The following is a 13224-nucleotide window of genomic DNA, read 5'->3' as shown; positions in this document are numbered from 1 at the left end:
CTAATAGGGGCAAACACAATCTAATTAAAAAGGAGATACAACCAACCCTCAGACATGGAAATACTTCAAAACACTCTAACACTAATAGTGGTGAGGAATATACATGGTGGGAAAAGCTATGGTCAGGGAGTGTGCATGGTGGGGGGTGTGCCTGGTCGGGGAGTGTGCATGGCAGGAAGCACTACAGTGGGGAATGGCCGATGAGTCTCTGCAGCAGTAAAAGCTCAAAATATAATCTACCAAATCTGTTAAAGTTTAAAAATATATCCATTGACCTATCACATCCACTCCTGGTAATTATCTCCAAAAATAAATAAAAGTGCCAGGATGTAGACACATCAATTGAGAAAGATGTAAATTGTGGAGCTGGCTGGCATGGAAAAAAGCTGAAATAAAGAAGTTAGTACCTATTAATAGGAGAGTGGCTGAACAAAATATGTTCATTTGTACCATGGAATATTAAAGAGCCATTCAAAAGAATAATTAGAGCTGGACCAGTTGACTCAGGGATTTCTGTGAGGTGTTGTTCAGCTAAACAAACTAGCAAAACTCACAAACAAGACAAAGTTAAACATGTGTAATATGGCAGCATTTTTATAAGGCAACAAAATATTCTGTCCATGCGAATCTATGTGTTTGTACGTGTGCCTGTGTATAGGAATATACAAGAAAGATATATATGGGGGAAGTACAGACGTCTACACTGCATGTCGTCAGCATGGGTTTCCTGGGATGAGAATGCGTACAGGTGCCATGTGAGTTAAGAGGAGAAATCAGGAAGGGGAGCAACTCACAAAAGAAAAATCAATGCATTAAAAAATTTACATGAACCATATATGCACTTATGTAAAATGATATGTGAAGAAGATATGTAAAGAAATTAACAATCAAGATTCAGTTTTTTAATTAAAAACTTAGGAACAGGTGAGATTTAAAATAAAAGGTTAAAAATAGATACCAATTTTTAACTTTCCTTTTACTGAAACAAAAACTGGTGTTCAAAACTTGGGATGATACGTTGTCTGAGAAAGACGGTATGCGTGAAAAACGAAAACAAATGGTAGGGACCTAATAGCAAATAAAGAAACTGAAAAAGCCAAGGGAAAATGAAAGTATTCACGAGAAGGTGTGGTAAGGAGAGCTAGTGTGCAGAAATGTGGACAGACCAAAAGGTGAACCGGCAAGGACACAGTCATCACTGTGCAAAGTGGGGAGGGCACCATCTGTCTGCACAAGAAAGGTCCAGAAGACGGGAGCTCCTAGTGGGAGACAACAGCCCAAGCTGGCACAAGCAAGGGGCCTGGGGACCCCAGGGGATCTTCAGGCGTGTGGGTGTTAGAACACATGCTCATGAGGAACACGCAGGAGAAACAAACCTTCTGAGATCTTTCCGTTGTGTGAAAGGGGTTCCTGGAGGTAAGATGAGTAGTTTTTTAATCTACACTGACAAGGAAGCGACATAAGATTTTTATACATGCATCATACAGATATCTATTTTCCTAGTGAGGACACTTCAGAAATATGTATTTTAAAACTTACACACAGGTCCAATTTTATGTAATCACTCAGGTTTAAAATAAAAATAGATCCGGTGCCCACATTTGTTACTCCCTGGAAATATGAGTGTATGCAAATGAATCACCTGAACATGAATCAGAAAGAGACCGCTCTTTTGGAAGAAGAATGCGGCACCCGGAGAGGAAGGTGCAGACCAAGTTACAGGAAGTGTGGGCCATGGAGAAGAACAGGGCCAGTTCCTGAGCACTTCCCGGGGCAGGGCGGGGGGTGCATTTAGGCAAGCTAGAGGTCTAGCCGGGAGCCAGTGTGAGGGCCGTGACTCCGATTTCACGCCCAGGTGAGGGCCGGCGGGATACAGGGCACCAAGGAGGGGGCCACCCCCCTGCCCTCTAGGGCACTTCGCTATGTCTACTCCTCCTCCCAGAACTATCATGTGCTTCCTTACAGTAATGGCTGTTACTTTTCCACATGCGGTATCTCCCCTCCTAGATTGACAGTCCTTCAAAGACAGGATAGAAGTCGGACTTGTGTCTACACTCTCAAAATCCCCAGCACTGTGCTCGTGAATAACAGTGGATTATTATATGAAACATCACCTACTTTAATATATTGCTACTTACTGTTACCCTCTGTGCCTGGAAAGCACGATTCCAAGAATGACTGTCCTACAAACGTGCAATGGAAAGAGGGGTAGAGGCCAAAATCTCGTGCTTTATAAATTTGGTCTATTTTAAAACCACCTTATGAAATCCTGAGCTCCCAAGAATATATGGTAAACTTAATATTCGGAATATAAATCCATGAGTATACAAGAAAAATAGGCTTATTTTGTTCCCGTTTCAATTCAGCATGATAAATGTCTTTGGAAGAAATGACAAATAAAATAAATGAAAAAACTTTAAAGATAAATCTCCTTGTAAATTGGAGAAAGCATCTTCTGAATGAGAACAGAAGCTTTCACAAATTATAGCAATGACAATTTGTCTTCTGTATCTAGAAGAGGCTGAGCATTTATTTTTCTCAACACCCATTAGTTCTTCTATTTTACACTAAAGTTTAACAATGTAGCTTGACTTCTTATCAATAATATTTAATAATTGCTTAATTATAATTGTATTTGAATTGCAACAAAAATATTTACCTTGGGAGTCAGAGTTCGGCAGGACTTGTGCAGACGACTGCTGTGGTCTTGACAATGGTTTCGGGGGTAATTCTTTAGCCTGGGAGGAGCAAAAAAATGCACATAATTTTAAAACACTTTTTTACCTTGGAGCACATAAGGCTCTTTTCTTCCGGTGAATACACGTGGCCAGGTTCATCCCACGCACCTACGAGCAAAGCGCCCTAAAGGAGCACGCGCACTGCACGGGCCACACTTAGTGGAAACGGATGCCACGGGCAGAGATCGGCAGAGATCGAAGGGGATGGTCTTCTGCAACGGAAGCTTGCCTCATCCAGGCACCTCAGTCACGCGGTGACCGGCTCAGCGGTCCCTGGGAGGGCAGTCACAACTGAGGCTTTGTGCGTCGGTTTTCACGTTGTACCATGGGGATCACTCAGCTCCAAAGGGGTGTTGTGGAGCTCGGAGCACAAAAGCCTTGAGGCTACAGGGCCTCAGTATTAGCCGCCATTGTCAGCATCATTATTTAGTATTACAGAGTCATACCCTTGGAGAGACGCAATTATGGAAAACAAGCTATGTTTCCCCTTGAAATCTGTACAGATGACATGTCAAAGTTATATGACATTTTCACAAAAACTTAATGTAAGTGAAATTATGAGGGAAGTTTGGTGGTTATTGGGAACCTGGTATCAAGGACAGAATATTCTATATAAAGAAATGTCCCGGGACGGCTGAGAGAAACGTAAAAAGCAAGCATTACAGCAGTCTTCCTCTGTTCCCTCGCTGCTTTTCTTGCATTGATCCGTTGTCCTTCGTTTTCGTACTTTTCAGTAAAGGAATCAAGAATTTCATAAAGATCTTCTGCTTGAGCAGGCCGTGGTATTTCTCCAAATAAAATGTCATAAGCTCGGATGTCTTGACAATAAAATCTAATAAGGAATATCAGATTAAGAGCATTTACAGACATAGGTCTTTTCTAGAGTTAAAAGTAGGACATACACTGTGTGTAGGCATTTACTCACATCTAGTAATTCAGATATACTATTTCTCAAACACTAACTACAAACCATAACCCATGTTAAATCCCTAAATTCATTCCCCCAAGCTCATCTCTAGAGCCAATCACCATAAATAGTCTGATATGCATATCCTTCCTCCAAAATATAAAAAGCAAATCACATATACATAAAACACCCACACATACAAACGTATATATAAACATATATGTGCAAATACACCTGCACTTATGCAAATATACCTAGAAGCATATACATTTTTATAGATTTTTATTTTTTAAGTTTCTTACAAAAATGGTGCTTTGTAATACGTAATAAGTAATAACAAATATGGCTTTGTAATTTCTTTAAAATGTTTATTTGTATCAAAATTATATAAAGATTTGCCTTACATATTTAGAAGCTCTGCAACTGAATAAGAAGTATATTTGTTTTAGTTTATTCAGGATTCATGTGAACTTCAACGAGAAAGGTTGCCAAAGGCCTAGAATCAGAAGTTTCTAAAAGAACTCTTCATTTTAATTCTAAAACCAGTGGTAAGAACATCTCTCTCGACTATGAGACGCAAAGCTCTGCAAACATTTCTTTTTCCCTGTTCCTTCTATTTTCTAGTTGCTGTGGCTTGCCTTCACTATGGTCACCTGTGCTAATGAGCTCTTGCGTGAACTGGCCCAGTCACCTCTGCACAGGTTCTCCTCAGGAGCAGGGGTGTGTGTCTGCCAGAAGCACGCTGCACTCCCAGCTCCCACCAGGCTCACAGCTAGTGGGAATCTGCCAGGTTCTGGAAGAAGTTACTCTGTCAGTCAGCCTTTCAGCCAGACATATTTTAGTGGAAATTTAGAAGAGCAGTTTGGGGAAAAACTAGTCAGATGCCAGTTTAAAGTAGAAGTTCTTCTTCACCTGTTAAAGTACTTCTAAATCCCTTTTTTAAAAAATCAAAATTTGTCTCTATTTTATGGAAGAAAGACAAAGTCAGAGTGTAATAATAGACAACCTCTCATAATAGGAATATTTTGATTGACCTACAAGTTGTAACTGTTATGTACCTTTACAGATGTTTGAAAAACACTTAATGATACAGCCAACTAACAGAATATTATGTAGCCATTAGCTCATACTCAAGAGTCTTATAACGCTAAGTGGAGAAAAAGGATTTATAATTGGATCTGTTATGATTTCAATCATATGTGGCAAAACAAGGGGAATTATGCTTAGGAAAACATCGTAAGGCAATGAAGCAAAATGTGAATAGTGTTAATCTTAAAGGGGTAGAATGCTTTATTTTTCTTGTAATTTTTTTTTGTTTTCTAGATTTTCTCTAAGTACTTATTACTTTATATTGAATCTTTAAATAAAGAAATAAAAGTTAGAGTCAAATGCTGTGTTAAAAAAGAAGATACAGGGTTACTCTATAAACTCTGAACAGCTATATGAATCTATAAGGTATTATTTTTCTCATCCCACTTTCCTGAAGTCAATTAAAATTATTTGGCTTGCACTTACTTTCGATTAGTTTCTTTCCTTTCAATCAAACAGCTGCCTTCTAAAGATATGCCAGCAAAGAGTCCTCTTGATTTGCAGTATGTAAAGACAGCAGCAGAACTTCTTAGGGCAACATTTCCTTCTAAATTCCTGCAGAATAGAAGATTTTGCATCATGGAACCATGAGAGGATGGGCCCTAGGATGACTATTTGAGCAGCACTGCACTTCTCACTCAAAAGAGTGATCTTGTCCCATACTGACTTCACTTGTTTTTATGTTTTACTTCCTGTTGGCCTGAGCTAGTTGCGTGGAGAGTGGTCTAGAGCAAGGACAGGGCACGGGGAAGGACCCGTTATTTAAAACCGTTATAAAAGGGTGTGATAATACAAAGGACCACATTGCACTGAATTCATGGAAAGCTGATGCTTACCAACTTTGTCTTCCTTTCTTAAAACAGGAATGTACCTTTTAGGAGTACTAAAGACTATGGGTTCTTTTTACACTGAGTATTTCCATGGACTTTAGAAACCTTTTTGGATGATTGTATGGTCTGAGTTTTCAGTATTTCTACGTTGTTCAAATGACCCAAAAATAGTTGTTTGTAACAGGGACGTAAAATGTACTATACATACTGTGAACAACACTCTAGTGAAGCACTTGTATTTCAAATTTTCCATAATTGAGTTTGAAGAAAATCTTTTTTCTTTCATGATCGATGCTGCCCTTTATCAGTTAATTCAATTGGACTTGGCTCCTTCAGAGCTTAAAGGTAAATTTTATGTTCCATCCCAGTAGATACAATGGCCTACATTTCGGAAGTGTTTAGTTTCTTTTTGTGTGTTCCAGCTTCAAATTTTCTCATTTTTCACACTGGCTGTGCTTTATAAATTTCTTATTTCCAAACAACCTAAACCTTCTGGGACATATATAAATCATAAATCAGTTTCATTTCAATTCAAGCTTCCTCTTGTTGCAAAACTGTGTATAATTTTTAAACCATTACTATCCAACAGCTGTTCAGAAAGTACTTTACAGGACTCACCTTCCCAGGGGCCCAACTGCCACAGTAAAATTCCCTCCAAGTGTCAGGTTACCACCTTTTGCAAAAGCTTCTACTGCTCTGTCATAATTCAAAATTATTACCAAATCTGATACCTGAAAATGAAGAGATCCATTTATTTAAACATAATTATGTATAAATGTCATTTAAAATATATGCTGATTAAAACTCAAATACATACCATATAATGTAGCAAGAATTTCAGTGTAGACAGTGAAAGAATATGAGAGAAGAATCATTTTTATTTTGAGCTGAGGATGTAAGCAACGGATATTTGCACAGGTAAGTACAACAAACACCTCTGAGCATTCACTATGCACCAAGCATATACTGTGGGGCTCTGTGCATACCCCCCAGTCTTCTCAACAAGCTTGTAATGTAGGCAGTGACAGAGGTCTAGCGAGGTTAAGTGGACTGTCACAGTGCTAGCCAGAATAGATCCAACAGAGGTAGGCCAGAAAGATTACAAGTACTGCCTTAAGCTAAACATGTCAAGAAAGCCAAGCTAAAGACCGTACAACCAGGAGTAAGGGCATAAGATCCGGGGTTCTCAATGACATTTCCACACTGAAATCCCTGGCATGGCCATGTGTCTACCACTAATAAAGTGCATACTGTCCACTTCCTTTTAGGCACAGAAATTCAAAATATCAGAAGGAAGCTAGTTAACAATTAGTTAATGCCTCCTACTGAGTTAATTCTCTAAGTAAAAGCAAAAACTAGAATGTGGGAAGAATGCTCAAGACCAACATGGACAAGGCCACTGCTGTCCACAAGCCCAGTGAGAGCCCAGAAGTACGGAGAGCCCTCGGCGGTACAGGCCTGAGCTTCAGCCTAGCTCCCTCCTCGAGAGCGGTGTGACCTGGGGTATTCTGACTCCTTTTGGATCTTTCATCTTTTCATACGTGAAATCTGAAAAATAGGACCCACCTCACTCATCTCTCTGAAGGTCAAAGATGCGTGTCACACATACCTCGAAAAGGGAGGGTGTACTGACTGATGCTAAGAATTTGGGCCAAAAATTCTACTTCTGCTTCTAGCATATTGTGTGATCTTGGGCAAACAATTGAGCTGTTTGAAACCTTGGCTTGTTTCTCTGTTTTAAGGTGGGTGTAATAATAGGGGCCACATTTGTAAGTAGACTCTGCATACATGTGTATACGTGCACAACATACATATAAGGTTGGTTAAAGGACTAAGTGAAATCATTTGTAAAGCCTGGCATATTTACCACAACTCAATAAAATATGCAAGCAGACTGATGTTTAAAAGATTACTTAATTTATTTAGTTCTTTAATGTTTTATGAGTGTTTTAAAATCAATGTTTTCATTTGACCCACAGAATACTTATGACCAAAAGAGATTGCACTTGAAAAGACCTAATGTAGATCCTGATACAACTAGATTCTTTAAAAAATGTTTAATTTGAATCATTTTATGAAAAAAATGCACTTAAGTTCCATAGGACAAACTAAATTTATCAGCTAATTGACCCATATGAAATACTTTACCTTGACTCATATCAACTGTTATTTCCATTTTATTTTATTTTATTTTTTTAAAGATTTTATTTATTTATTTGACAGAGACAGCCAGTGAGAGAGGGAGCACAAGCAGGGGGAGTGGGAGAGGAAGAAGCAGGCTCCCAGCGGAGGAGCCTGATGTGGGGCTCGATCCCAGGACTCTGGGATCACGCCCTGAGCCAAAGGCAGACGCTTAACGACTGCGCCACCCAGGCGCCCCTGTTATTTCCATTTTAAATATGGACAATTTCTGAAGATTGTGGTGTTGAATAATACAGAATTACTTAGCATTTTTATGCAAAATTAAGTAATTTTGCCAGTGATTGTATGAGCTCTATCTTATATACATTTTTAGGTAATATACATAAAATTGCTTTGCATGATGCTTGGTATAAACACATGCAGGAAGTATAAATCCCCTGCCATGACCATGTAAATACCTCACTGATATTGTCCCCTTCTGCTTGGTACTTCTTAGTAGAATTAAGTAAGGTAAAACCCTAAGAGTCAATTAAAGAAAAAAGTAATCCTTTAATTTCTGTCTCATCTCAATTCAGTTCTCTCTGAAATAAGAGTAAAATAATCCTGTGTTCTTTGGTGATATTGCTAATGAGAGAACCAGGTCAAAGCTCTGCACGATTTAAGGAGCAGGACAGGGGCCAGCAGCTCTAGATTTGTTTATGCACCTTAGAGTAAAAGCAAAACAGATTCCCTGAGAGAAAACAGGAGCAATAGAGCAAAGAAACAGTATAAGACAGACTTTTGAAAATTTGATAAGGTTTTCTAAGAAGTTTGCAATGAGATGTAAGTATAAATAAGACGTCAGTTCTGTATTAAAATTCAATTCTTACACAAAAGAATGAAGAAAGCACAACTACTCTGCAGGAAAAGCTCGGAGAGGAATGTTAACCCCTGGTCACCCTGAGTAACAGACCTCAGCAAACAGGTATAGGGTAGTGTAGCCAGGAGCCCACCCCAGAGGCCATAGTCATTAGAAGCAAAGTTACAAAATGAAACAATGCAAAGTCAGCATTTGAAGTAATTTGAAGATGGGATGTAACACAACTGGGTGTTGCCACACGTGAAGATACACTGTGTTAAGCCAGGTATGCCCAGGATCTGAGCTCTGGTTTATTCAAAGCCCACTGTGGAGATAAGCAGCTTTGCAATCAGCAAGCCATACGTGGCCAAGGACAGTCCGTCCGATTTGAGGCATATTTGTTCTACAGATGTGCCAAAGATAGAAAGAGAGCAAAGGGTGAATGAGCAAAATTTTACTCTCAATGAAAGAACACTGGTAAACATCAGATAGTTGTAGGTGGGGATCTATCCAGAAAATGAAATATGTGGAATAAAATATATTTCGTTGGTGGTGAAATAAGGACAGTAGCTGGTCTCTCAAGTTCTATGGAGTAAAGTTTCAGCTGCTTTTAGAGAAAATGGCAATTGTATGTTTACACACTTACCTCAATTCCTATTTCAAATCCTCCACCAACCCCAGCTATCCCAATGGCTGAAGGTGCAGACCATTCTAATAAAAATAAGAAACAAATGTTACCTTAACATTAAACCCCTTAGCACACACATATGGGAAGGAAAAATGCTACACTGAGAATGAATAATGTTTCTTTTAAAAATAACAAGACTTTGGCATTTCCCCCTGTGTTTTTAATATTCGTTAATAAGTTTATATAATTTTTAAGTTAAAAATGTTTGAAAGGAATTAGATATCGAGGCTCACAGACTCACAAATCCATGCCCCTAATCTTTCTCTATAAACGTGTATAATATATCAAACTATTGAGTCCTTACCTACTAAACACACACAGCATTTGATCATTTCAACTCTCAATATTTATATAATGTTTCACAAAATAATTGAGCTGTATAATTCGAGTTTTTAGTTAGAATCTCATCATAGATATAAGAGAGCAAAAGGGTTAAAAAAAAGTTTATTATAATCACTTCTAAGGGGTAACATGATAATAAACTGTTTCTATTGTAAATCTGAAAGCAAAAACTGGTCTTTTTGTGCCTAGAAGAACAAGAAATAGGTTATAAATTCAAGATTACTAAGATTTTAACAAGATAAATTTCCTTATGTTTGAAAACTAAGTACAATAATTCCATTTGAATTAGGAAAAAAATAAATTTTATGGGGGAGGGCGGGATAGTATAGATAAAGTACTTTCTGAATGCTTATTAGCTTCCTAAAGCTAATTTTGTGTTCTAGATAACAGGATATTGCTTGAATATATTCAGAACTAATCCACCCAGGCTTAGGAGAGTTTTGATTACAGAAATTAGTGTCATATAATCCCAAAGTTGTTTTCCATTTCCTATGTTAGGAACTGTCCCTGTTTGAAGACTGCCCATCTGGCCAGGATCTGGGGAGTTTGCTGATTCATTTGGGCAATTACCCTCTGCAGACTGAGCGGCTGACACTCAGGAAGATGGGAGAGAGAAATGTAGGTATTCGGCCCAGTAGAAATGTCCCCCCAAGGTTCTGAGAGACCCCAGGCGTTGTGAGGCCTCCACCTTTGCAGACAGCCTCTGGATCAGCCACCGTGGGGCACTCCTCACAGACACTGACGGGCCTTTGAATGTGCCTCTGCTTCGTCTGGTTGTGCTGCTGGAAGTCTGCTCAGGAAAATGTGGGTAGTGCTTGAGAAGAGAACTGTGCTGTTTTCATTTCATAGGCAAAGACTGAACCACGAAATGCTGAGCCACACCTTCAGGGAGAGGCTCTAATTTACTGTGGGGACACATCACAGGACACAGTGGACCTGACCACTGAGGTTCCGTGGCCATGTGTCCCACAAACACCCAGATGTATCTATTGTCATTGTTTTATGTTCTCTTTCAGAACAAAATGAAATTATCTACACTAAAAAACATCTATTAAGAGAGAAATACGTTCAATTATATGAGTGAGCTGAGGTGTTAAATTGGTATTTTTTTACACCAATTGGTTGGTTATGACACATCTACATACATTTCAAATATTACTATAAATGTTGGTTAAATATTGGGAATTAAGGGAAATATATTTTGTTTTCATCTTTGAAAAATCAAGTATTAGATTTCACCCCAGAAAGTAAAACCAAATTGTGTTGACCTTGGGTATGGGCTTTAAAGAAAAATTTTAGTTTTTATGGTTTTCTACGGGAACAGTAGAAAGATTGCAGATGCTTCTGAGTTTCTTACCAACTTCCATGTAACAAAAGAAAATTTATACCACGAAGCTGAAAGATAAGATTTATATTTAACATCAGAAATGCAAATATTGTCATGTTCAATATTTGCTCCATGGAAGAATTCCAAGATGTGCATACGACAGAGCCAGATCACTGCCCCGAGTCTTGTCTAACAAGCTAAGAGGAGGAGAAACGGGAACGCTCGCTGTCCTTGTTGACGGGACATCCAGAGTGCACATTCCAGGATGACAACGTTAGGGGCATGAGGAAACCTATCATGTTCCCTGCCAAATGTGTCCAAAACGAAAATAATCAACTTACTTCCATCTGGAAGACGTGCCAGCACGACCCCACTGCCTCCTCTAGCAGTTACCAGAAATCCAGCTTTTATCACAGACAGAATCGCAAGGCCCTTGGCTTTAGCAATTACGTGGGCTGTAAAATGAAGACACGGGCAGGTGAGCATTTTTGGTGGACTTGCCTGAACAGATGGGCAAGTTTAGCAGATTGAACGCACACAAAACTCTGCAGGGCAGGATCCCGGGTTCTCAGTACCAGCCTCAACGGCACGTATAAGCCGAACACACTGCCGTAGCCGCGGGCCACGCCCTCCACGCCACCTGTCTTTGGGGCGTGTTTCCAATGCTGCCCACAACACATTGAGGGCTCAAAACTCCCTGCAACTGCTATAGCAAAGGAGATACGTGGGTGAGATTTTTTTTTTATTGACATCTACTAGCAGGAGAAATAATTTGGAAATTTCAATGAACTGAGAATATAACTCATAAAAACGAGTTATTGAATTAAGATCCATACAGAACTAAGTACTAAAGAGAAAGCTGACAAAAAGACCGTCATCCCGAAAACAGCAGAGCTTTGGTCTTAAAGCCCTAGGGTTAGTTCACCTTTCACGAATATGAAAATTAGATTCAAATACAGAAAAACCAAGTGATTTTGCCACTTTAAAGGATTTTTAACTTTATAAAATGACCATTCAAGTATTCAAGTAACACATAACTACTAGTGTACTGAGAATATAATTTAATTTATACGATATTGGTTTATTCACATTTCAGGGAAGTTCATTACATAAAATGAGTTATTAATATATGTACCCCCCAAACACTGCACCTCCCTTTTCACAAACAGTACATCTTTCAAATAACAAGGGAAGCTCGAACATCGGAAGTTACACTTGGTCCCCGACATCACTTTTAAGATGGTCTGATTTATTGTCTTTAGTCAAATATTCCATCAAGAAAGTCAAACCAGACACCATACTCAAATACATACAAATGGTTTTGTGGGAATCCCTAGAAAAACACTAAATTTCTAATATAATTATGCACACCACTTCAAAATTTTAATTAACAACAGGCTCTGGGAGAGAACTCATCTGAGAGCAGGCAGTTGCGTGCAGACGTGTGGAGTTACTCGTAGTGAACAATGCACAGGACACGAGGGTGGGCTCTTAGACCACTGTGCCACCCAGGCGCCCCTCATTTTGTATTTTAAATGGTTGTAAGCATATTGTGATGAGGTTGAAAGCTAATTGTATATCACGTAGGTTTATTTATACGACCACGTTTGGGCAGAACGTCTTCCCCTACTACCTCACACTCCACTCTCAACGCGCGTGTGGTCAGGATTGCCTCTATTCAGATAGAACAAAAGGAGATGAACATATTTTAAATGTCAGGTTTGTTTTTATAGATTTTCCACACAAATTTGGAGACACTAAAATACCAATAATGCCTAAATAATTTGTGAATTAGCCTTTCACTTATGATATAGATGCACTGATTACAGATTCCCTGATGGAATTTTACTGCACAAAATCCATGAGAAATGATCCATACTGAGATGTTTCCATGTCAGGAAATAGAATTTATCCATAAACTGGGCTAGCAGGCTGTGTACACAGATGCTGATATGTATCAGGAAATTCCTTCTACCTCCTGCTTCAGAATATTGCTATTGAAAATTCAGTTTTTCTGGTTGAATTTTCTTCAAGTCTTAAAACAGTACTTATCAAACTGGTATGTGCATACAGATCACTGGAGAGTTTGTGAAAAATGCAGATTCAGACTCCCTAGGCCTCAGTGGAGGCTTGAGGTCCTGCATTTCTAACAAGCCCCCAGGTGATGCCAGCTGCTGGTCCAGTCTGCACTTGGAGTAGCAAGGCTCCATGAAGCACTGTTTTCTCGATGGGAGTAGTGGCTGGACAAAATAATAATAATAATAATAATAATAATAATAATAATAACAATAATAATTATTATTATAACAACAGATTAAATTTT

The 13224-nt window shown here is 38.9% G+C and overlaps 1 protein-coding gene across 1 annotated transcript in view; it reads right to left on the bottom strand.

Moving 5' to 3' along the window:
• The window catches only part of SH3YL1 (SH3 and SYLF domain containing 1), a 38791-nt gene that overhangs the window by 10339 nt on the left and 15228 nt on the right, over nucleotides 1-13224 (bottom strand). Inside the window, exons 3-8 of the mRNA XM_026517894.4 lie at nucleotides 11243-11356; nucleotides 9191-9255; nucleotides 6183-6295; nucleotides 5161-5289; nucleotides 3402-3570; nucleotides 2660-2738 (exon numbers count right to left, since the gene is read on the bottom strand). Coding sequence (XP_026373679.1) covers nucleotides 2660-2738; nucleotides 3402-3570; nucleotides 5161-5289; nucleotides 6183-6295; nucleotides 9191-9255; nucleotides 11243-11356 — 669 coding nt within the window. The remainder of the gene's footprint in view (nucleotides 1-2659; nucleotides 2739-3401; nucleotides 3571-5160; nucleotides 5290-6182; nucleotides 6296-9190; nucleotides 9256-11242; nucleotides 11357-13224) is intronic.

Source organism: Ursus arctos, unplaced genomic scaffold, assembly GCF_023065955.2.
Source record: "Ursus arctos isolate Adak ecotype North America unplaced genomic scaffold, UrsArc2.0 scaffold_8, whole genome shotgun sequence".
Lineage (NCBI taxonomy): Eukaryota > Metazoa > Chordata > Mammalia > Carnivora > Ursidae > Ursus > Ursus arctos.
This window is presented reverse-complemented; position numbering and strand designations above follow the sequence as displayed.